Source organism: Schistocerca nitens, chromosome 1 (assembly GCF_023898315.1).
Source record: "Schistocerca nitens isolate TAMUIC-IGC-003100 chromosome 1, iqSchNite1.1, whole genome shotgun sequence".
Taxonomy (NCBI): Eukaryota; Metazoa; Arthropoda; class Insecta; order Orthoptera; family Acrididae; genus Schistocerca; species Schistocerca nitens.
Window position 1 is genome coordinate 642,087,957 of NC_064614.1, and position 26,852 is coordinate 642,114,808.

General features: G+C 45.7%; 1 protein-coding gene across 2 annotated transcripts in view; it reads right to left on the reverse strand.

Moving 5' to 3' along the window:
- Nucleotides 1–26,852, reverse strand: part of LOC126258120 (phosphatase and actin regulator 4B) — a 781,085-nt gene that overhangs the window by 258,144 nt on the left and 496,089 nt on the right. For both annotated transcript variants that reach the window (XM_049955617.1, XM_049955616.1), the window contains exon 4: nucleotides 13,669–13,812. In XM_049955617.1, coding sequence (XP_049811574.1) covers nucleotides 13,669–13,812 — 144 coding nt within the window. The remainder of the gene's footprint in view (nucleotides 1–13,668; nucleotides 13,813–26,852) is intronic.

A 26,852-nucleotide genomic window follows, 5' to 3' on the forward strand; every position in this document is an offset into this window, starting at 1 on the left:
CACTGCGAGAGGGCTGTACAAGCAATGATCACACGCACGGCACAGCGGACACACCAGGAACCGCGGTGTTGGCCGTCGAATGGCGCTAGCTGCGCAGCATTTGTGCACCGCCGCCGTCAGTGTCAGCCAGTCTGCCGTGGCATACGGAGCTCCATCGCAGTCTTTAACACTGGTAGCATGCCGCGACAGCGTGGACGTGAACCGTATGTGCAGTTGACGGACTTGGAGCGAGGGCGTATAGTGGGCATGCGGGAGGCCGGGTGGACGTACCGCCGAATTGCTCAACACGTGGGGCGTGAGGTCTCCACAGTACATCGATGTTGTCGCCAGTGGTCGGCGGAAGGTGCACGTGCCCGTCGACCTGGGACCGGACCGCAGCGACGCACGGATGCACGCCAAGACCGTAGGATCCTACGCAGTGCCGTAGGGGACCGCACCGCCACTTCCCAGCGAATTAGGGACACTGTTGCTCCTGGGGTATCGGCGAGGACCATTCGCAACCGTCTCCATGAAGCTGGGCTACGGTCCCGCACACCGTTAGGCCGTCTTCCGCTCACGCCCCAACATCGTGCAGCCCGCCTCCAGTGGTGTCGCGACAGGCGTGAATGGAGGGACGAATGAAGAAGGGTCATAAATCAGATGCGAATAATTATAGGCCTATTTCACTTACGTCAATCTGTTGTAGAATAATGGAACATGTTTTGTGTTCTCGTATTATGACATTCTTAGATAATACAAATCTCCTTCATCATAACCAACATGGATTCCGCAAACAGAGATCATGTGAAACCCAGCTCGCCCTATTTGCCCAAGAAATTCACAGTGCCGTAGACACTGGCGAGCAGATTGATGCCGTATTCCTGGACTTCAGGAAGGCATTTGATACGGTTCCGCACTTACCTTTAGTGAAAAAAATACGTGCTTACGGAATATCGGACCAGGTTTGTGATTGGATTCAGGATTTCCTAGAAGAAAGAACACAACATGTCATTCTTAACGGTTCAAAATCTGCAGATGTAGAGGTAATTTCGGGAGTACCGCAAGGAAGCGTGATAGGACCTTTATTGTTTACAATATACATAAATGACTTAGTTGACAACATCGGTAGCTCCGTGAGGCTATTTGCAGATGACACGGTTGTCTACAAGAAAGTAGCAACATCAGAAGACTCGTACGTACTCCAGGAAGACCTGCAGAGGATTAATGAATGGTGCGACAGCTGGCAGCTTTCCCTAAACGTAGATAAATGTAATATAATGCGCATACATAGGGGCAGAAATCCATTCCAGTACGATTATGCCATAGGTGGTAAATCATTGGAAGCGGTAACGACCGTAAAATACTTAGGAGTTACTATCCGGAGCGATCTGAAGTGGAATGATCACATAAAACAAATAGTGGGAAAAGCAGGCGCCAGGTTGAGATTCATAGGAAGAATTCTAAGAAAATGTGATTCATCGACGAAAGAAGTAGCTTACAAAACGCTTGTTCGTCCGATTCTTGAGTATTGCTCATCACTATGGGACCCTTACCAGGTTGGATTAATAGAAGAGATAGACATGATCCAGCGAAAAGCAGCGCGATTCGTCATGGGGACATTTAGTCAGCGCGAGAGCGTTACGGAGATGCTGAACAAGCTCCAGTGGCGGACACTTCAAGAAAGGCGTTACGCAATACGGAGAGGTTTATTATCGAAATTACGAGAGAGCACATTCCGGGAAGAGATGGGCAACATATTACTACCGCCCACATATATCTCGCGTAATGATCACAACGAAAAGATCCGAGAAATTAGAGCAAATACGGAGACTTACAAGCAGTCGTTCTTCCCACGCACAATTCGTGAATGGAACAGGGAAGGGGGGATCAGATAGTGGTACAATAAGTACCCTCCGCCACACACCGTAAGGTGGCTCGCGGAGTATAGATGTAGATGTAGATGTAGACGTGTCGTCTTCAGCGATGAGAGTCGCTTCTGCCTTGGTGCCAATGATGGTCGTATGCGTGTTTGGCGCCGTGCAGGTGAGCGCCACAAAAATGGTTCAAATGGCTCTGAGCACTATGGGACTCAACTGCTGAGGTCATTAGTCCCCTAGAACTTAGAACTAGTTAAACCTAACTAACCTAAGGACATCACAAACATCCATGCCCGAGGCAGGATTCGAACCTGCGACCGTAGCGGTCTTGCGGTTCCAGACTGCAGCGCCTTTAACCGCACGGCCACTTCGGCCGGCTGAGCGCCACAATCAGGACTGCATACGACCGAGGCACACAGGGCCAACACCCGGCATCATGGTGTGGGGAGCGATCTCCTACACTGGCCGTACACCACCGGTGATCGTCGAGGGGACACTGAATAGTGCACGGTACATCCAAACCGTCATCGAACCCATCGTTCTACCATTCCTAGACCGGCAAGGGAACTTGCTGTTCCAACAGGACAATGCACGTCCGCATGTATCCCGTGCCACCCAACGTGCTCTAGAAGGTGTAAGTCAACTACCCTGGCCAGCAAGATCTCCGGATCTGTCCCCCATTGAGCATGTTTGGGACTGGATGAAGCGTCGTCTCACGCGGTCTGCACGTCCAGCACGAACGCTGGTCCAACTGAGGCGCCAGGTGGAAATGGCATGGCAAGCCATTCCACAGGACTACATCCAGCATCTCTACGATCGTCTCCATGGGAGAATAGCAGCCTGCATTGCTGCGAAAGGTGGATATACACTGTACTAGTGCCGACATTGTGCATGCTCTGTTGCCTGTGTCTATGTGCCTGTGGTTCTGTCAGTGTGATCACGTGATGCATCTGACCCCAGGAATGTGTCAATAAAGTTTCCCCTTCCTGGGACAATGAATTCACGGTGTTCTTATTTCAATTTCCAGGAGTGTATATATACACATATATATATATATATATATATATATATACAAAGAATGGAAAAGGAAATTGAGGATCAGCCATCAGAGTGGTACCCCTGACGTTACATTTGATGACGGAAGAAAGACTTTTAAAAAAAATCAAGAAATGTTTTAGGATATGTCGGCCTAGAAGAAGCGTCCGACAATGTAAATCTGTGGAAGATATGTCTGTTTCTTAAAGTTAAAAATGGTCCGGTGGGAGAAACTCTTGTTCAATGAAAGGTCATTGTGTTGTTGAATGAATTAACCTAAAAATTTCACAGCCTCATCAAGGGACGAAACCGAAAATTATCCGGATGAGGCTTGATCAGCATACCTTCTCCCTGTTTCGATTTCAGGAATATACTGCTACACCCTACATTTCAGTAAACAAGAGGGACAGCCAGAAAGTATCTCTTCTTTTTACCCAGTAAATATAATAAATGTGTTACAGATTGCACCATTGTATTGGCTGAATATCAGACGAGCTTCTACGGACTTTGACGGAATTTCTGGATCCCGAATACGAAATCGCGATTCACCGATAAATGTTTTCCGGATGATACAGTGGACATCAGTACATCTAGATGCCGGCAGTGTCAGTTTACGAAAGCTAGAATATAGTAAACGTCGCAGGTTCGTCAATTGCGAAGCTGCCGACTCGCCATTGCGGTCAATGCGTCAAACGTTTTTGGAGAAAGGGGTGCAGGCGGTCAATTCTGTGCAACATGTAAGCATTCTGCAGAGGCTCGAAACAAACTTCGTCTGCGTCAGCGAAGCGGTAACGCCGGCCGAAGTGGCCGTGCGGTTCTGGGCGCTACAGTCTGGAGCCGAGCGACCGCTACGGTCGCAGGTTCGAATCCTGCCTCGGGCATGGATGTGTGTGATGTCCTTAGGTTAGTTAGGTTTAATTAGTTCTAAGTTCTAGGCGACTGATGACCTAAGAAGTTAAGTCGCATAGTGCTCAGAGCCATTTGAACCGGTAACGTCGACCGAGTTGTTATGCATGACATGCAATATCTCAGATGATACTTACACGTCCTCGTAGGCATATGTAATACGTTACATTGTTATGCTGTATGTCTCAGCTCAGATGGCTATTTGGTTATGCCTAGGGTCACCTTCATTTGCAGTTTAAGCTTTATGTTTTGCATTTACGGATGAAGTACCACTACCTTAACATCAAGAGAAGAGAAAATGTCGAATAAATATGATTTTTACACTCGGCTATTTATTCTTCAAACTCTTCAAGACCGAAATTAACGACAAACAATTGTAAGGCCGACCAGACTTCGTCACTCCTTTGTACGCTACCTGTCTAAGCAGTACACGGCTTAGCATTGGTCTGAAGTGATTTAGAGATACCACATGGACAACATCTTTTCATTCATTTAAAATCAGGTCTGCTTCCAACGTTTGATCACTGACTGAACAGTAACACTTTGTCAGTAACGGCAGCAATAACTGGCTTCCATAAAGACTGAAAAATTCATTAACATCAGATTTTTCATATTTCTTTTGACAGCCTTCCGTGTGGCGCACTTAGTTTATTCCGTAAGTAAGTTCCCTGAAATAGTCCAAGGCCTTTCCAAGTACTGTATAACTTATTTTGCACGAACGTCTAGTTCCGCATCCGAGCAGGTTTGCCTAACATCGCACCAGGCAACTCGACAAAAAATAAAACAGTTAAAACTACTGACTCACATGCAGACCGCACTGCACGTTCAGCGCCAGTAATTCGACACAGACGATATATGGGCGTGGCATTATGCGCCTCCACTGCCACGTCCTGGCCTGCGCTTGTGCCTGTAAATGCCATGCTATATACATGCACGTGCTAACGTCCCTGGGAGGATGACACCGTGACCTTTGTACGTATAAAGACGCGGACACCAGCACTGGCATTTTGCTTTACTCCTGAGGACGACGATGGTGTTAATCCATGGAGTCTTGAGGTGGTTGTTGTTGTTGTTGTTGTCTTCAGGCCAAAGACTTGCTTTATGCAGCTCTCGACTCTACTCTATCCTATCCTATCCTATCCAGGCTCTTCACCTCCGCATGACTTCATGCCTTAGAATATGTCATATCAACCGATCCCTTCTTTCAATCCATTCGTACGACAAATTTCTTCTTATTTTTTCCAGTTCGATTCACTTCCTTCTCACTGCTTACACGATCTACCCATGTAATTTTCAGCATTCTTCTGGAACGCCACATTTCAAAACACTTTAATATTTTCGTGTCTGAAATGCTCATCGTTCACCTTTCACTTCCGAACAAGACTACTCTCCAGTGAAATGACTTCAGAAGTGACTTCCAAACACTTAAACTGACATTGTATATTAACGCATTATCTTTTTCAGAAACTTTTCGTTCTACAGTCATCGTGTGTTTTATGTCTTTTCTGCTTCAGCCGTCATCAATTTTTGGCTCCCCATATAGCAAATCCTTATCTCCTAATCTCAACCCTCAGCATAATCTGATTTACATTGAGGTGACAAAAACATAGCATAGCGATATGCACATATACAGATGACTGGAGTGTACCGTACACAAGGCGTAAAATGGCAGTACATTGGCGGAGCTGTCATTTGGACTCAGGTGATTCATGTTGAAAAGTTTCCAACTTGATTATGGCCGCACAACGTTAATTAACAGATTTTGAAAGCGGAATGGTAGATGGAGCTAGGCACATGGAACATTCCATTTCGGAAATCGTTTGGGAGTTTAATAAACCCACAGTGTCAAGATCGTACCGAGAATACCAAAGTACCTCTCACCAAGAGCAACGCAGTGGTCGACAGCCTTCACTTAACGACCGAGGGCACAGACACGCAAAACTGCAGAAATCAATGTAGGACGTACGACGAACCTATACGTTAGGACAGTGCGGCGAAATTTGGTGTTAGTGGTCTATGGCAGCAGACGACCGACGCGAGTGCCTTCAGTACCAGCACCACATCACCTGCATCCCCTTTCCTGGGCTCATGACCATATCGTTTGGACCCTAGGCGACTGGAAAATCGTGGCCTGGTCAGATGAGACCCGATTTCAGTCGGTAAAGAGCTGATGAAAGGGTTTGAGTGTGGACCGAAGTTGTCAACATCGTGCTGAGCAAGCTGGTGATAGCTCCATAATGGTTTGGCTGTGTTTACATGGAATGGGCACGGTCCTCAGGTCCAACTGAACCGATCATTAAATGTAAATGCTTATGATCGGCTATCTGGAGGCCATTTGGAGCCATTCGTGGACTTCATGATCCCAAACAACGATGGGTTTTCTACGGATGACAATGCACCTGATCACCACGTCACAACTGGTCGCGATTGGTTCCAAGAACATTCTGGGCAATACGAGCGAATGATTTGGCCACCCATATCACCCCACCGAACATTTGTGGGACATAATCGAGAGGTCAGGTCATGCACAAAATCCTGCACCGCCAACAAGTCCCAATTATGGACGGCTGTAAAGACGGCATGCCTCAATATTTCTACAGGGGACATTCAACGACGTGTTGACTCTATGCCACGTTGAGTTGCTGCACTACGCAGAGCAAAAAGAGGTCCGATACGATATTAGAAGGTATCCCATAACTTTTGTCACTCTAGAGTAACTCGACTACATTCCAGGCGCTATCAGTTCCTTTCAAGTACTCTTCCAATTCCTTTACCGTCTTTGTCAGAGTTACTGTGTTGTCACCAAATGTCAAAGTTTTTACTTCTTCTCCTTCAACATTAATTCCTTATCCATATTTGTCATTGGTATCATTTATTGCTTCCTCAATGTACATATTGAATAACATCGGGGATAGCCTACAGCACTGTCTTACTCCTTTTTCCATCATTATTTCACTTGCATATTCAAAAAAATGGCTCTGAGCACTATGCGACTTAACTTCTGAGGTTATCAGTCACCTAGAACTTAGAACTAATTAAACCTAACTAACCTAAGGACATCACACACATCCATGCCCGAGGCAGGATTCGAACCTGCGACCGTAGCGGTCGCTCGGCTCCAGACTGTAACGCCTAGAACCGCACGGCCACTCCGGTCGACTCACTTGTATGTCCTTCAACTCGTAACTGTAGTCTTGTTTATGTACACGATTTAAATAACCTCTCTCTCCCAGTATTTTATCCCTGCTACCTTCCTCTGGTAACTCTAAACTAACGCAGCAGCGCTGCCGGTAAGCTTTTCTACGGGGTCAAGGAAAAGTATTCCTGGCCTGGCACAGAATGTCAATAGTAGATATGAAATTTTCATATGTTGTCGTGGTACAATAATGTAACTAAAGTGTCAACGTGAATCGTAGAGTAGTTTTGTTCATATTTATAGCTTTTTAAAACTGTCCTGATGTGCATCTTTTGCCGCGCGGGATTAGCCGAGCGGTCTAGGGGCGCTGCAGTCATGGACTGTGCGGCTGGTCCCGGCGGAGGTTCAAGTCCTCCCTCGGTCATGGGTGTGTGTGTTTGTCTTTAGGATAATTTAGTCCCATAAGATTTCACACACATTTGAACTTTTTTTTGTGCATCTTTTGTTCTAACGAATAAACTAGAATAACCTAATAGTCAACAAATTCTTTGTTTTGCAGCATCTGTTCGTCGAAATTTGACAAAGATTTATGAAGAGTATCAACAATTAAGAAACAGGCTACTGATTTCAAAAGGTAAGGCACATTTCTAGAAAGTGTCCACTATAATGACGTACCACAACTGCATCCTAGGATGAAAACGTCGAAAAGATACAGAATATAATATTTGACGATCTGTGGTTGAAGATGCACGAATTAGCTGAGGCCTTATGCGTCTCCGAAGAACGAGTACTACACGTTTTACATGTAGAATCAACTAGGAAAATACTTTCTACATGATATAAGCGACGATTGCTGAATGCGGAATACAAGAAAATGCGGCAACCAATTGTTCAGAAATATTTGTACCGTTTTAAATACGTTCTAACTGGTTATGTCTATTGATTTGACACTGTTGACACGTGGAAAACTACTTAAAGTCAGAAACGAAATAGTAATCAAGACAGAAGAGGCTACCCTGTCTAAAAGAAGCTAGGTTGATTACATTTGCCGAAATGCTTATGGCTATTCGTTTGCGGGCGCATAAAGGAATTTTCTTCTGCTGGGTGCCCCATTTACACTGTCTAATTACAGTAAAGTGACTACGTGTCAAAAACGTAAATAACCATATACTGTAGCGCGGACCGCTGCGAAATGTGCTTCTTAAAGAACTCCAATTTATATCTTCGTAAGGAACGATGTTAAAAGAAAAGAAATCATGCTGGTTAATGTTCCCCTGGTAGCTAACAATACTTACTTGATTCACTTTTTTATTTTTCTCCTGGACAAAAAGTTATTTAGTGTGATCAAGGTAAATGGAACACCCTACACATACTCTCGTAGTGCGTAAGGTGATGCAACCATGCAACACACGAATACTACGCAAATGTTTTGGAACGGTTGTAATAAAAAATAAACTGAAAAATTTAGATAAGTGGGAGTAGCACTCGTGCACCTAGAGTTCCGTTCAAACTTCATTATGTAAATACGAGTAGACAGTTCATCCGCTCCAGGAATCTAGAATCTCGACGATTTTCGCTTGTTATCGATATTCGTACAGGCAAAATATATATAAACCCATTCCTGAGAAAGTGAGATCTTAACAGGACACACAAACAGACGGATAACAAATCACAAAAATATATTTTTTGGTATGATACAATGACAAATTAATAATTTTCGAATTTTTTTTGCGTTACTTGTGATGTGAAACCTTGCTTCTTACCAAATTCTACGTCAATGGCAAGTACCCATAGGTCTTGATGAATGATTTGATTTGATCCATTATAAATGGTTTCTGAAGCTTGATGAATGAGTTTGCAAGCATCAAAACGTGTGCCTAAATGGCCCTATTTTTTGATTGCACTGAGGTAGAGGCTTCAATTTGATACACCGCCAAGGGACTGTAATCCTTAATATGTGGCATAAATTTCAATTCGACACGTCTACCTGTTCGTGAGAAACAGGGTTTTTAACAGTCGGACAAACAGTCAGACAGGCGGGCAGCAAAGTGATCCTACAAGGGATACGTTTTTACCGATTAAGATACGGAACCCTAAAAAACACCTGAGAAGAGGCCTGCTTATCGGGAGAAACAATGTTCTACCAGAATAATGCGCCTGCCCATGCTGACGTTTGGGCCGCGGAAAACTGTAACAGCTGAAGTGCGAATCGTAAAACTGCCGCCCTATTTTCCACATTCGGCAACGCTATGACTTCTAGCTGTTAACCAACCTAAAGAAATTTGTGTGTCAAGAAACAATTTTGAGTCCAATGAAGAAGTTTTGGCATTACTGGTCTGATAATCTGTAGACTTTCCGCAAACGTACCTGAGGAATTAATCCACAGAGCGGAAAAACCGTCGGCCCATATGCACTTTCTTTAAAGATAACAAAGTGAAAAAATCAGTTTTACCTGCCATGCTTTCCTAGAAAGTAATCACCTCGACCCCAAACCCACTTCCAGAAGTACCCTTTTCCAAAAAAGGCTTAAAAAATATCCGTAGGCCTTAGCACTATTTTTCAGAATTCGAAGCTTACAGTAAAATTCCATGCCCATTAAAGTGAATGGACTTGTGATATAAGCACCTATTCCCACGTACGAAGTGACACTCTACTCACGACACGTGCTCTGTATGCTAAGGGAGCAACCGCCGCGTTGTCGGCTCCGGACTACGTCGGTCGCTCGCCGCTGGACATACGCCACGACTCTGCATACTTATTGATCACCCCCCTCACCCATGACCATCCATTTTCGCAACTACAGTCGCCACTCTTCGCTATGTTCACTCGCTGCTCCCAACAGTCAATACACTTACAGCAGGGCCTGTCTGAAGCAAGAGGGAGCGCCACCAAAATGTAAATAAATAACAATTTGCGATTAGGATAAAAATTCTTTAGCGTTTCGGTTGAGACACAAACGGAAAAACGAGAGGAATTTTGAGATAAACATCTCTATAAACTAAACATCTAGCATATATTGGGTAGTCGCTGAAGTTGGGAGAAAGTAATGTATCAGATGAAAGTTTCAGGGACAGTTTGTCACAAATATTCTGCGGATTACATTAATTAGAAAATGTAGATGAAGAAATTACGAGACATGAATCAAAGACGAGTGCCGTAAAAGAAAACTTCATGGAATTACATATACATCTGCTGCTGCTGAATATTAATAAACTAAACGATATTATCCTTCGCCGCACTCTGTAAACGAACTCCTTGTCACGAGCAAAATTTCGAATTCTGGTTTCTTATACGTACAAGAGAGTTTTCTATGTTTCGTGAAAGAAATAAGGTTACTGCCGAAAATAACAAGTGTCGAGACGGACGAGAATGTACCGGGAAACATAGTTTGCAGTAATTGGAGGGATTCAGTATTCTGAAACGTCAGAAGATTCAACAGAGAGGAATCGAGACATTACACTACTGTAGAAGTTACTGTGGCTAAAGTAGGGTGAGATGTAACCCCAAACGTCTGTAAACGGGAATGACGAATACTGGACAAAGTTGTATTCTCTCAGTCCGTTTCTGTGAAGCCAGTCTGCGAGCAGGCTTAAGATATAAGCAAGTCGCGGAGCGATACACTCAGATTCTCTCCAATGAACGGCGAGACGCCGTTTTCACACAGTTGATTTAACAATCACAGTGCACTAGAACGCACAGCTTTGCCTGAAGACAATCTTTCCGTCACTCAATAACTTACTCGCAAAGAGTAACTTCAGTAACACAGGATAGACTAGCGTGTACAGCTGTATCATGCCAGTCCTCGAACTTAAGACGAAGACAACGACAACGACAACAACTTGTTGAATGAAGTTTCGTTCAAAATCAGAAAGATATCTGACCGAACCTGCCGATTAAAATAAATATAACTGTTTTTCTAGATACTAACACATTTCAACGACAAAAAGGAACTGCTTCAAACATTATCCGTCACCGGTGCAGAGGATGTACCCATTTGCAGCCTCAGGACTGTTTGAAAAGCGGCAACTAACAGCCGTCCAGTATAGTGGACGCGATGCGCCACAGGTTTAGAAACCGTCCAACTCAAATAGTTACGACAATATTTCTCCACAAAAGAATTGCTGACAGCTTTCGTGCAGGAACGACATGGCACTTTGTTCGTGGCTCAGTGGGCGTCAGACAAAGTATCTTAAAGGTATGGGGCCGGCCGGAGTGGCCGAGCGCTTCTAGGCGCTACAGTCTGGAACCGCGCGACTGCGACGGTCGCAGGTTCGAATCCTGCCTCGGGCATGGATGTGTGTGATGTCCTTAGGTTAGTTAGGTTCAAGTAGTTCTAAGTTCTAGGGGACTGATGACCTCAGAAGTTACCGTGCGGTTAAAGGCGCTGCAGTCTGGAACCGCAAGACCGCTACGGTCGCAGGTTCGAATCCTGCCTCGGGCATGGATGTTTGTGATGTCCTTAGGTTGGTTAGGTTTAACTAGTTCTAAGTTCTAGGGGACTAATGACCTCAGCAGTTGAGTCCCATAGTGCTCAGAGCCATTTTGAACCTCAGAAGTTAAGTCCCATAGTGCTCAGAGCCATTTGAACCATTTTGAAAGGTATGGGTTTCGACGGTAAGTCGGTCCCAGGGTTTCTTTTATTAGTTACAGCTTGTTTGAAGCATAACAGTCATTTGTATATGTGAAAGACGCCAAGTTACTTGTTAGTTCGGAGTACATTTAAACTGTACGCACTTTCATAAATTGACTGACAGTTCGAAGGTCCGAGTAACGCAACGGCATAACTCCTCGACTAGAACCACGCCTAGTAAAGTCCTGCAGTGTTTTAAACGACTTCGATTTCGCCGCAGTTTTACCTTAGTGAGAGACAATAAATCGGGTATCCCTTCAGTTATTGCACAAGTTTGGTACGTAAAACATTCGTAACTGAGAGGCGTGATAACTAATTTAGAGAGATCCGCTACAGTTGTACTAATATTTATTCAGGCCACGACCGCTTTAGGGATTTTAAAATCCTACCTTCAGGTGTATGCATTACTGTATTTGATAACATATAAGATGCGGTAGGACCAGTCAGTGCAAGAGCTCCAGTCACAGCAAGTTCCAAGAAACTGTCGACCGCCGGGCAGCCACACGGTAGGGACCCCAGCCGCTACTGTGTGAAGGGCCACGCGGGAGGTCTGCAGGGAAACCCTCCGAATTAATTTTCCTTCATTTACACTGTTAATTTCGACACAGTCCTATTTTAGAAGATACATTCCCTACGAGTTGTAGTTAACTCTCATAGACAACGATGCCGTGCCCCTGCCGACCAGAATTTGTCGAACAATATGCTTCAAAGAGGAGTCACCGTAGCATTATATCCCTGCCGCCTGTGTAGTTTTTCTTCCAATATTACTTGCCGTGTACTCATATGGACTCGGCTTGGCTTACAGGTATATACGGTGGTCAGGAGCGGTTTACAGTTTATCCGACTCACGTCGATGTATTAGCAGCAGACACAAAGTTTTGTTACGGCTGAATTTCTACATCTACATATATACCCCGCTAGCCACCAAGCGGTGTGTGGCGGAGGGCACAATTCGCGCCAAAGTCACATTTCACCCCCTCTGTTCCACTCGCGGATCGCGCGAGGGAAAAACGACTGTCTGAACGCCTCAGTACGAGCTCTTATTTCCCTTTTCTTTGAATGGTGATCATTGCGCGATTTGAAAGTTGGCGGTAATAATATATGCTCCACATCCTCGGTGAAGATCGGATTTCGGGATTTAGTGAGCAGCCCCTTGTGTTTAGCGCGTCGCCTATCTGCAAGTGTGTCCTACTTCAAACTTTCTATGAGATTTGTAACGCTCTCGCGATGGCTAAATGTACCAGTCACGAATCTTGCCGCTCTTCTTTGGACCTTCTCAATCTCTTGAATCAGACCCAACTGGTAAGGGTCCCATACAGACGAACAATACCCTAAGACTGGATGAACTAACGTATTGTAAGCTATTTCCTTTGTTGGAGGACTGCATCGCTTCAGGATTCTACCAATAAACCGCAATCTAGAGTTCGCCTTACCCGTTACCTGTGTAATCTGATCATTGCATTTGAGATCATTTCGAATGGTCACACCCAGATACTTGACGGACGTTACCGCTTCCAAAGACTGGGCATTTATTTTGTATACATTAATGGGGATTTTCGCAGTAGCTTATACTTACTAATATTGAGAGATAACTGCCAGTCGTTACACCACGCATTTATTTTCTGCAAATCCTCATTGGTTTGTTCACAACTTTCGTGTGATACTACTTTCCTGTAGACTACAGCATCATCGGCCTCTTTGAAGCATCTCGTATTGTTCGACAAATTCTGGTCGGCAGGGGCAAAGCATCGTTGTCTGTGGGAGTTAACTACAACTCGTAGGAAATCTGTCTTCTAAAATAGGACTGTGTCGAATTGTATGGTTGTAGCCTCTCAGGCTAAAGATGTTTGAGTTAGCTCTACAGACAGTCCCGTAAGACATTTCGTACCGCCGTGTGTCTTAATTTATTAAAGACAAATGGCAAAGTATTTCGGCATTGTCTCCATTATGTTCGAGGCGCCTTTGTTCCCCGGACTTGGGCGCAGAGTAGAATGAATAATGCCGAGCGTAACAGGCTGTGCTGCGCGCGACACCTCGTTTCCCGTTTGCGCTGAGTGGCGAGGCGGACCTCGCTGGCGGCAGCGGCAGGCGGACGCGGTACTCACCAGCGACGGCAGTGGCAGGAGCGGTGGTTACGGTGGCAGTGGACGTGGCGGGCGCGGCCGTGGCTGCGGCAGCGGCCGTGCCGGAGGTGGGCGGCGGCGACGACGGCGACGGCGACTGCGCGGGGGAGCCGCCGCGCGCGCACGCTGCAACACACGGGCACGCACTCCTGTTGATACACATCCGGGCACACGAGGGAAAACGCTGCTGCACTATACAAAGACATTTACAAGAACGGGTCCAAGGGAGATCCCTGAAGGACCAGGGCTACGGAGAAAAACGGGGTCCGATTGCGGGACGGGCTCAAGTGAGTTATGACCCTTTCTTTCTCGCCACCCCAAACTGTTTTATACACTGAAGAGCCAAACAAACTGGTACACCTCCTTAATATCGTGTATGGCCCCGGCGAGCACTCAGAAGTGCCGCCAACACGACGCGGCATGTACTCGACTAATGTCTGAAGTACTGCTGGAGGGAATTGACACCATGAATCCTGCAGTGCTGTCCATAAATCCGTAAGAGTACGAGAGGGTGGAGATCTCTTCTGAACAGCTCGTTGCAAGGCATCCCAGATATGCTCAATAATGTTCAATGTCTGGGGAGTTTGGTGACCAGCGGAAGTGTTTAAATTTCGAAGAGTGTTCCTGGAGGCACTCTGTAGCAACTCTGGACGTGTGGGGTGTCGCACGGTCCTGCTGGAATTCCCCAAGTCCGTCGCAATGGAAGATGGGTATGAATGGATGCAGGTGATCAGACAGGGTGCTTACGTACGTGTCACCTGTCAAACTCGTGTCTAGACGTATCAGGGGTTCCATATCGGCCGGCCGGTGTGGCTGAGCGGTTCTAGGCGCTTCAGTCTGGAACCGCGCGACCGCTACGGTCGCAGGTTCGAATCCTGCCTCGGGCATGGATGTGTGTGATGTCCTTAGGTTAGTTAGGTTTAAGTAGTTCTAAGTTCTAGGGGAATGATGACCTCAGATGTTGAGTCTCATAGTGCTCAGAGCCATTTGAACCATTTTATTTGGTTCCATATCACTCCAATTGCACACGCCCCACATCATTAGAGCGCCTCCACCAGCTTGAAGAGTCCCCTGCTGACATGCAGGGTCCATGGATTCAAGAGGTTGTCTCCATACCCGTACACGTCCATCCTCTCGATACAATTTGAAACGACACTCGTCCGACTAGGCATCGTGTTTCTATTCATCAACAGTCCAACGACGGTGTTGGCGGGCCCAGGCGAGGCGTAAAGCTATCTATCGTCCAGCACCAAGGTTACACGACTGAGCCTTTGCTTCCGAAAGCCCATATCGATGATGTTTAGTTGAATGGTTGGCACGCTGACACTTGTTGACGGCGCAGCATTGAAATCTGCAGCAATTTGCGGAAGGGTTCCACACTGTGTCGTTGAACGATTCTCTTCAGTCGTCGTTGGTCCCGTTCTTGCAGGATCGCTTTCCGGCCGCAGCGCCATCAGAGATTTGATGTTTTACCGGATTCCTGATATTCACCGCACACCGGTGAAAAAGTCGTACGGAAAAATCCCGACTTCATCGCTACCTCGGAGATGCTGTGTCCCAGCGCTCGTGCGCCGACTATAACACCACGTTCAGACTCACTCAAATCTTGATAGCCTGGCATTGTACGAGCAGTAGCCGATCCTACACCTGCGCCACACACTTGTTGTCTTATATAGGCGTTGCCGACCGCAGCGCCGTCTTCTGCCAGTTTACATATCTCTCTATTTGAATACGCATGCCTATACCGGTTTCTTTGGCGTTTCAGTGTATATGAGTTCCCAAATTTCCCAATTAACTTTCGGAGACTACAGTAGCACGATGCTAAGAAGGAACCACCTGATTGCGAGGTCACAAGTTCAATCCTTAGTAAGGATCGATTGAAACTTGATGTGTTAACAGTTACGATAGAAAAAATATCAGCTACTAATGACTCACCATGTGCATCAACAGGGCTACAGAAAACGAGTAGCCGGGAAGTGCAGAGATCAGCCTTCTATGGAATGTAACTATTACACTTCATAAAATGGACATCGTCGACGTTATAGAAATGTTAATAACAAACCACTGACTTGCACCATGAAATGGCGCGCCACAGTGGTCACAAAGGTTCGCATCAGCAAGATCGAAGGCGAACACCTTGGAACTTACAAACCGTGCAGGACATTCGGCCAGACTCTGAAATAATACGTATAAGTTCATACGGGTGTAAGTGGGTGATGAGATATGATGGAATGGGAAGACACGCAACTGAATGCGATAAAGTCTGTCGTGGAACTTATCTTGAAAGTGGCTATTCTTGAGGCATAGCTGTAGACAGTGCGATAATACGTGCTAGCGGCACGGAAAAAGCAAACATCCAAAGACTGAATTTGTTCAGTGATTCCAGGTGGTATGAACTGCGATGTCACACACTTTTCAGGAGGATGGTTTGCTCTAAACGAGTATGATTTTTACACGTAGATCAGGAATCAAGGAAAAGCAAGTTATTTTGACGAGCTTTTGGCCAAAGTCAGTTCTCATATCATAGTTTTAGTTCTCTTACGCAAATTTTCCCACTCTCGCTTGCCGTAATGTAGATATTCCCTGCTGTCCTCGCAAAATCACGCACACGAGAAACAATCGTAGATGGCAGAGCACTTCCAAGTTCTCGCAGCACAATAAATAATTTTTTAGCTAATTTATCATCCAGATTAACAGTCGGCAATATTGTATACTAATGCGCTAAGGCGTTGGTATTAGTTGATCTTGACACATCTGTGTTGTTACCTCCAATTTCCAGGATTCCTTTAATATACATTACCTCTTCAAATCCCGATTGGTCGGAGCTGAATACAAAATTCCTTACTGAACGATGCGATAAGTTTGTTTACCTCACTTACAAATTTTCGGGCCGACTCCGTACTTTGCTGTGCATCGACAAGTTGACAGTTTGTTTCAAAAGTCTTATCTTAAGTCCCTCCAAATCTGTAGCACTGCTTCCCTTGAAATCACTGTAATCTATGTAGCGCTTAATTTGATATGCATAACACAGCAGATCACTATCACGCACATTCTGTATATTGTATCGAGCATCCTTGAAACGCGCAGACATCAGTCATCAAGTCAGTGCGCCTTGTCATCCCTTGAAAATCCGTAGCTTTTCTTATGCGCTACACCGTCATACTGCTGCGGACTTATTCGAAATCTGTTCATAATAGTTTTTTTACTATTCCGTCGATGATCTTCCATGTATGTAATTATGTTTAGTACCCGCTACGTGGACAACGATTGCCCTTTACCACATTTCACTGGAGACGGGATTTGTGACTCCATGTCCGACAAGGATGATGAACTACATTGCTCGACAGCTATTTCAATATCACTTTCACTTGTTATGCACGTGTCATCGTCACCGTACTCCTCATGTACACTGTCCGCACAGTTGAGCGTATACGACGCCACACACTCCACTGACTCATCTTGCAGAAACGTCAATATTTCGTCTGCCACTTCTTAATCACTCTGCGAAATTCCTGGGGTTCCTTTCTGACGAAGTGTGAACTTCGGCAGCTGTTATTGTACACATAATGCAATGTTTGCTCTGTTTATCGTTGGCATTGTTCTGCTTTGTATGAAAACCACTAGCACTGAAGCACTGTTTTGAGTTACTCGTCGACTAAGCAGCTTAACTAAGTTCCGTAGCGTCATGCTGTGCTTATTGTTGGATACCTCCAAATACGCCTGCTGTTGCGATTAGCAGCTAATATTGTGGTTCCAGAATAGGATTTTCACTCTGCAGCGGAGTGTGCGCTGATATGAAACTTCCTGGCAGATTAAAACTGTGTGCCGGACCGAGACTCGAACCCGGGACCTTTGCCTTTCGTGGGCAAGTGCTCCACCGACTGAGCTACCCAAGCACGACTCACACCCCTTCCTCACAGCTTTACTTCCACCAGTACCTTGTCTCTTACTTTCCAAACTTCTGCGAACCTTTCAGAACTAGCACTCCTGGAAGAAAGGATATTGCGGAGACGTGGCTTAGCCACAGCTTAGGGGATGTTTCCAGAATGAGATTTTCACTCTGCAGCGGAGTGTACGCTGATATGAAACTTCCTGGCAGATCAAAACTGTGCCGGCCGCGGTGGTCTCGCGGTTCTAGGCGCGCAGTCAGAAACCGTGCGACTGCTACGGTCGCAGGTTCGAATCCTGCCTCGGGCATGGATGTGTGTGATGTCCTTAGGTTAGTTAGGTTTAAGTAGTTCTAAGTTCTAGGGGACTGATGACCACAGCAGTTGAGTCCCATAGTGCTCAGAGCCATTTGAGATCAAAACTGTGTGCCGGACCGAGACTCGAACAGGGACGGAGGACGGGGCGTGAGTCGTGCTTGGGTAGCTCAGTTGGTAGAGCACCTGCCCGCGAAATGCAAAGGTCCCGAGGTCGAGTCTCGGTTCGGCACATTGTTTTAACCTGCCAGGAAGTTTCAATATAGTGGTTGCTTGGCAGACAACACGTGGCGCGTCGAATGCCGGAAACATCACTGGCTTTTGGCGACCTTGCATTCAACGGGTTTGTTGTAAGTGTCTCAAAAGAGGCTACGAATTCTAGAAAATACGAATTCTGTTTCACACAGGATAGTTCCCACATACTGCAGTGAACATTCTGTTGTGTACGACCTACACGACAGCAACCTGCAACACACTCGTGTCTCGCGGGTTGCCACGCATCAAGCACCGTCTCCCTCAACAGGCACAAGTGCTTGAAAGTTAAACTACGATCCACGCTCGTCCCGCAAGTTGGTAAATGTTCCAGACGACGACGACGACGACGACCACGACAGGCCGACTTGTTATCCAGGGAGTCTCTGCCAGCCGTCACGAGAGGCACCAAGCCCGCTGCCAGCGGAGCGCGCTACCTCGACCACGGCGCCGCAATCGCGGGCGTTATTTTCCTACACAGTGTCACGCGCCCACCAGCAGCTCACGCCGTATACGTCCGCCCCGACAATACAGAGTGGTCCAAAAAAATGTATCCACTGTTTAAAAGCCCATAACTTGCAAACTAATTGACGGAGTTGTCTCATTTTTGGTGAAAGTGTAGCTTAAAAAAATGGGTCAAATGGTTCTGAGCACTATGGGACTTAAAATCTGAGGTCATCAGTCCCCTAGAACTTAGAACTACTTAAACCTAACTAACCTAAGGACATCACACACAACCATGCCCGAGGCAGGATTCGAACCTGCGACCGTAGCAGTCGCGCTGTTGCGGACTGAAGCGCCTAGATCCGCTCGGCCACCCCGGCCGGTAAAGTGTAGCTTAAAGTCCAACTTAAAGATAACACTGTAGGTGTTCGAAATGGTCATCACCATTAACATCCACACACAAATGATGCCGCCGAACTGCAGCACGAACTGCTGACTGCAACGTGTTCAGTTGTATATTTGCACATGAATGTACGATGGATTCTCGAAGTTCATTCAATGTGCGTAGCTTTTGTCGATAAACGACGTCCTTTAGTGTTCCCTACAGGTACAAGTCCAGAGGAGTTAGGTCTGGGGAACGTGGTGGATACTCCACAGAATCTCTGCGGCCTATCCGTCTTCCTGGCAGATTTTCGTCGAGACACGCCCTAACAAGATTTTGGTAGTGGGCTGGGGCACCATCTTGTTGAACGTAAACTCTTCCGTCTCCATACAAGTCTCGGATGGCAGGTAAAATGGATGTCTGAAGCTTCTGAAGGTACACCTCACCGGTAACTGTACCGTCAAAGAAGACTGGCCCAATCAAGCCCCGGTAAGACAACCCACACCACACATTTAGTCCTGGCAAATTCACGGCTTTGTCTACATGGACATCCGGATTTTCGGCGGCCCAGAAGATGCAAAAAAATGGTTCATATGGCTCTGAGCACTATGGGACTTAACATCTAAGGTCATCAGTCCCCTAGAACTTAGAACTACTTAAACCTAACTAACCTAAGGACAGCACACAATACCCAGTCATCACGAGGCAGAGAAAATCCCTGACCCCGCCGGGAATCGAACCCGGGAACCCGGGCGTGGGAAGCGAGAACGCTACCGCACGACCACGAGCTGCGGACAGAAGATGCAACTGTGGCGATTTACTGTACCATTGAGTTTGAACTGTGCCTCATCAGACCACACAATCATCTCTGCAAACTCTTCATCGTTGTGCACCATGTTAGTAAACCACTCGCAGTAATCCATTCTACGATCTGGGTCGTCCTCGTTCATTGTGTGTAGCAATCGTGGGATGTAGCACTTCCACTTTGCTGTCTTCAAAATTCGCCGAACACTTGAGCGACTCACTACAGTTTCACGGGCACACTGCCTCACAGATTTCTGTGGTGAGCGAATGAATTGTTGTAACACACGGCGGGAGTTAGCTGGACTTGTTACTGTTACAGGCCGTCCGGATCGTTGTTTGTGTACATCTTTAACACAGCCTTCGGCTTCAAATTTGTCTCGAATGCGACGAATCGTTAAACGTGTCGGTGGCTCTGTTTGATACTCATTCCGCCATTGCCACTGAACCTCATTAATGTTTTCGTACTTAAAATACCACTTCAAAACTGACTTCCTTTCATCGAATGTAAGCCTTGCGCCAGCCATGTTTACTCGAGTAACTAGGTGCAACTAAGAACAAAACACTGACTATCTGACGACTCTCATCTGACAAAACAAAACAACGCAATACAACACTTTTGTGGCGATTGCCGGAACTATAAACTATTACACTACCAAAGATGAGACAACTCCGTCAATTAGTTTGCCAGTTATGGACTTGTAAACAGTGGATACATTTTTTTGGACCCCTCTGTATTTAGACTGGTGCTCAATCACGGATCGGCAGTTCGGTCTCAGCTACCGAACCTGTCATTCCTTCGAGTTCTCACGGACAGGCGGCGGCTGCATCCGCAGCGCTGATCATAGCTCTCGCCTGGAACCACCGTTGGACAGTCGCCGTGCAGTGTTTAACTTCCAGTCTCTGCTGAGCTAGGGGAATGACTTTACTGCTCCAGAATTGGCCTTACGCCAACTAAGTACTGATTCTGTTATTAACTTCACAATATATTTCGTGTACCTGGACTTGAACCATTTGGTTACTCATTTCGGCTTTCGGCCATTTAATCACTGTGTGGCTCCCTTGCTGGGATTCAAGTACCAACCAAAATTTCATTTGTGAATAACGTAGTCCAGCGAAGAGCTTTTCTTATTATACTTATTAATAACTTGTTCTACATTGCACCTCCATCGCCAAAAGACACATCACATTCCACTCAGGCAGAGGTGCCCGTTCGAACTCCGTGTTTACAAGGGACTCCCAAACTAGATTTCCCAGTGCAGCTTCTGGATGGTCACGTAAACATCGTAAAACAGATTCTCCATAAGCGCCTCCAGTTACCAGGTTTCCACTTTCACAATCTATTTTCACTGCCATGTAAACGCACAACCGTTTTCGAAACGTGATTGAGCTGTCACGTTACGTCTTGTTTTTAAACATTTTCACCTAATCTGAACGGAGTGACTTTCTCTGCAAGTAGAAATATTAGACTGCTAACAAAGTTGCCTATCTGTAATACTTAACTGAAGTGAAACAGCCAGTGTGCCGACTAAATTAGAAACCGGAGCAGTTTATTTCCAGAAGCCGTATTTGACCAATTCAACAAAACCACTTCAGGCATTAAAATGCAAACATGACAGCGGAAAAAGGTTTCTGAAATTTGGTTTTCGTCTTCGGGAAGTTATGTCGCATGTGAAAGTAGTGACAGGCTGAACGCACCTCTGCTACCAACAAATCGGACTTTTTTTTTTTAATTTACTGGCTTTCGGGACGCGGCCATACAGTTGTCTGAACACTGGAAAGACGATGCAACAGTGTGTTAAGAGAATTCAGGACACTGATTAGTGTCAAGCCGTATCCTGGTACGAAGTTACATAGGCTTAGGCTTGTCATCCAAGCAATTTACCTGTCAGTTATGACGACACGGAGATAAGGACAATACAGGACCCAGTCCTCGAGCGGAGAAAATCTCCGACCCGGCCGGTAATTCAACCCGGACCCCTTTGGGTAGCAATCTGCCGCACTGACCCCGCAGCTACCGAGGTGGACAACACATGCCTTGAGTGCACAGGCAAACTGGCAAAACGACGCAAAGTTGAATAAGGCAAGGCAGAAAAGGGTAGGCCCTCCACTAGGGCACAAAGACCATCCACTAGCGGAAAAAATAACACAAACATTGACTTTTTTACCAAAGGTGGAACCGAATGAAAGAAACAGCTTTCCTCTCATTAACAAGCTCGCTTAGCCAGTCTGCAGACATGAATTAGCAATCGTAGGAAACGGGGCAAGGAGAAGAACATAAAAAACTGTGATCCCCTGCCCCACTCATCCCGGAAGAACCCAACCTTAGATTCATGCCTGAATGTATCATTGCTCTTGTCCAGCAACGGAACGAGTTACATTTCCCAGGTTACCTGCGTTCTGTGCTAGTACAGGAGATTCAAATTTAATTCAAAAAAAATGTTCAAATGTGTGTGAAATCTTATGGGACTTAACTGCTGCGGTCATCAGTCCCTAAGCTTACACACTACTTAACCTCAATTATCCTAAGGACAAACACACACACCCATGCCCGAGGGAGGAGTCGAACCTCCGCCGCGACCAGCCGCACAGTCCACGACTGCAGCGCCCTAGACCGCTCGGCTAATACCGCTCGGCTAAAATTTAATTTTATATTACTTTTCATTAACGTCATGTCTCTGTTAATGGTACACCGAAACAATTTTTTGAACAGATCGTTAGGAGAGCACGCGGAATACCGAACAAAAAATATAGGGTGCTACTTAATAAAGACGTACTCTTTCTTCATTACTTCGTAACGAACAAAGATACAAAAAATTCAGTCATACAGATTAATGTCTCCGTGGTAGCTAAACGTCATTTACTTATTTAGATTTTTATTTTAATGCAGGAGAAAAAGGTATTTGAGGTAAATGGTTCACCATGTACTGTGCAAGTACATGAGGTGTAGCATTCTCAGTCGGCCCTCGGACATTTTCCTTTCACTGAACTTTTCTTAACCTCTGCCAATGATTTTTTAATGTGAATGATGCCAAGCTGTAGCGATGTTCAAAGTTCACGTTAAACTATACGTTTCATACCCCGCCAAAAGCCGATATCGATCGCAACTCAGAGGCAGTACAGATCGCGGTTGACGCTCACCGGCAGGAGCGTGCACAGCGTGTTATGTGCGCCGAGTAGCTCGCAGCAATGGCGCCAGGCTGGCAGCCATGATTCAGTTTAATACAGTCTGTTGCATGAGCGACTTACTATCAATCACACTGATCTATTTATTGGATTTCAATCTGCACTGTTTATTATGGACTTTCATTCAGCGTTCGTTTACAGATTACACATTCGTGTCGGGAACGGATAGGTAAGAACGTCCTCCCATAGCTAGCTGGATCGGTCAATTCACAATCTTTGGGTCCAAGAGCGCATTACTCAAAGTCGAGGAAGGCTTGCAATAGAACAGAGAAATCTTTTTGTACTTGTTTACAATGTTACGGACTATACTGTTTTCTTCCACGCACTATTGTGCAGAGAAGCTGAGAGCAGAGTCTGTGGGCCAAACATTCGGGACAAATCATTAGGTGGCAAACATTGACAGTGCTCGTGAACTCTGTAAACATCGCCTTTACTGTGCCTTCAGTAGAAACCATGACTTTCCTAAGGTGAAGCTTCTACCAGGAAATTTATTTGTGCGAAGCACATAGGGTTTTACCAGAGTAGACAGCAGTACTGAGAATCTCCGCCACCAAGAGGAACTTACTTTGAACTGTGTTAATTAGCTGCTTGTGTAAAATGAATAACAGAAAAAAGAGGAAACGCCTCAACAGATCAAACAAACTGCTGCCGCTTCCTTAGGAGTAGTTCATTATTTCTTACATCGTAAGGCCGCATGTAGAAAATAAAATTATACTTTACAGGGAGAGAGGAAGAGAGAGGAAGAGAGAGAGAGAGAAGAGAGAGAGAGAGAGGAATGAGGTAGTGCTCTTAAGACACTGACCTGTTCTCGTGGATGATGCAGTTTGCTAAGCCCGGCCACCCTGGATTTGGTTTTCAGTGGTTTCCCTAAATTATTTCAAGCAGATCTGAGATGGTGTCTTCGGTAAGACCACGTCGACCGCCTATCCTTTCCGCGTAAAAAATATTTATATACCCCATATGTACGTATATTTGGACTATTTTTCATTGTATTATGATGACAATTCCTAAGTCTTTGTGAGATCTTCTCTGGATGAATAATAATTTAAATAAGCACTCCATCGGGACCATCCGACCGCCGTGTCATCCTCAGATGAGGATGCAGATAGGAGGGGGGCGTGGTCAGCACACCGCTCTCCCGGTCGTTACGATGGTTTTCTGTGACGTGAGCCGCTATTATTCGGTCGAGTTGCTCCTCAATTGGCATCACGAGGTTGAGTGCACCCCGAAAAATGGCAATAGCACATGGCGGCCAGGATGGTCACCCATCCAAGTGCCGGCCACGCCCGACAGCGCTTAACTTCGGTCATCTGACGGGAACCGGTGTACCCACTGCGGCAAGGCCGTTGCCAATAATTTAAATAGGTCTATATTATTTCTTGCATATCAAAATGCTTGCTTAGGTTCATGAACTCGACAATGTTGGCTGTCTAAGAAAAAGCGAAATTACAAGGAGTTTTCACTTACGTCCCTTCATAAAGAATCGAACAAGTGCCGAGAATTTGGCTGCACGCGCTAACAAACCGTAAGAGTGTGAGCTCACCAGACAAATATTAGTCAGCCCAGTGCGCAGGCACAGGTGACTCGTGAAGCCTTTACAGACGGTGCAGTGATTGAGCACCTGCTCAATCGCGGTCGCACTGCCTCTACGTGAGAATAAGGCAGTAGCGATCAGCGACACAGTTATGTTCCAAGGAGGCATTGTACGCAAAAGTGGGTAAATATAAGCACGTAACAGAGTGACAAAAAGAGCCATTCATGTTTGGCCATATCCATGACCGAAAATCTACATCTACCTCTACATCTACATGGACACTCTGCAGATCACACTTTAGTGCCTGGCAGAAGGTTCATCGAAGCGCCTTAATACTAATTCTCCATTATTCCAAAGTCGAATAGCGCGCGGAAAAAACGAACACCGACATTTTTCCGTGCGAGCTCCAATTTCCCTCATTTTCTTATGGTGGTCGTTTCTCCCTATGTAGGATAACGTCAACAAAATGTTTTCGTTGTCGGAGGAGAAAGTTTGTGATTGAAATTTCGTGAGAAGGTTCCACCGCAACGGAAAACGTCTTTGTTTTAATGATGTCCACCTCAAATCCTGTATCCTGTCAGTGACACTCTCTCCCCTATTTCGCGATAATACAAAACGCGCTGTTCTTCTTTGAACTGTCTCGATGTATTCAGTTAACCCTATCTGGTAAGGAGCCCACACCGCGCAGCAGTAATCCAACGGTGTGTAAAGTTTCTAGATTTGTTTGTTTGTTGTGGAGCATTGCTCAACGTGTCTACAAGCAGTGCTGTAACACACTTGGGTACGAAACACAACTTCAGAATTGTGTTCGGAAAAAAATTCTAACAGAGAGACGGCAGGCGCATTGCATTTCATGGTTTGTGAATCAAAATTGCTTCCAAACCCGACAGGAATTGCTGCAGGCAATGAATGAAGGTACATCCCAATCTTGTCAACGAGGGAACATTGCAACGAGAAGTGCTTGCAATGAAAATTTAGAGTCGGTCCCTTTGCAAGAGCTTATTGTTCACACAGTTACATAAAGACAACAGCAAATTTCATCGGGCTGGAAGAATATATAACCGGTTTTCTCAACATCCCCCCCCCACCCTATTTGAACTCGATTGGTCTGCAAAGTCACTTGATTTGAACCCCAAAGAACAACTGTGGAACATTTTGAAACGGTGGGTAAATCGCCGACATCAGCATCCACGCAATTTGGTGGAACTACGCGATTAAACCTCACCGAGTAGCTTTATGCGGCGTAAATGCACAACCTTATGGACTCACTTCCCAACCGCATCCAGATGCATATCAAGTCAAGGGGCGGAATTACACGGTATTATATGTTGCTTGTGATGATTTCTTCAGGGATGACTAATTTTCTATACGGCGAGTTTATAATCTAGTGTGGAAAAAACAATCATCACCCTTACTGGGAAGCTTCAGACGAACAAGACCAACACTAAGATGGTTTTCCGAAGGATGCATAAACCTAGTTTCACCTGAGAGCTACCCATAAGTTAGGCACAAGACAGACAAAAGTTTAGCAGCATTACAGGTGAACGATTGTTTGCCAAGTGCCTCTGTGCTCGTACGGGAGTAAAGCAGAGTCCTAACCCCATTTCGTCATTGTGGAAATGGTTTCGCCGCTATTTTACAAACAGTTTTATCTTGTGGGCAACGGCAGCTGAAATAATCCACATTCGCCAACCAAACAGCTTCCATCTGTATGTGAATCTTTATTTACAAGAACATGACCGGTTTCGTCATTTCAAATCACATTCTCAAGTGTATATAAGTCAGTAAAACATTAAGTCCGTAATACGGGAGGGAGGGGGACTCAACGTTCTCTAAATAAAATGCTGTTACTCGCGACAAGCAAGGCGTCACGAATCAAATTCACCAGCTGGAAAGGTTGAGACCCTTCTTTACCATATTCAAATGGTTCAAATGGCTCTGAGCACTATGGGACTTAACATCTGTGGTCATCAGTCCCCTAGAACTTAGAACTACTTAAACCTAACTAACCTAAGGACTTCACACACATCCATACCCGAGGCAGGATTCGAACCTGCGACCGTAGCAGTCGCGTTTCCGGACTGAGCGCCTAGAACCGCTAGACCACCGAGCCGGCCTTCCCATATTATGGCCTTAATGTTTTACTTTACATGAGAGGTCAAACAAAAACAAAAAGTTTTTAGAAAATCAAGAAAAGTGGCACAGTTCAAAGAATTACTTCATAATTACCTGCTTACACCTCACATTCGACGAGTTCACAACTACATGTCCATATTACTGTTGTGTAGACTTCTGTACTGTGTATTGAATCGGGGACCTAAAAACGGGGAGGCTTTGTCCCCGCCGTAGCCCTCAGTGGTTCATT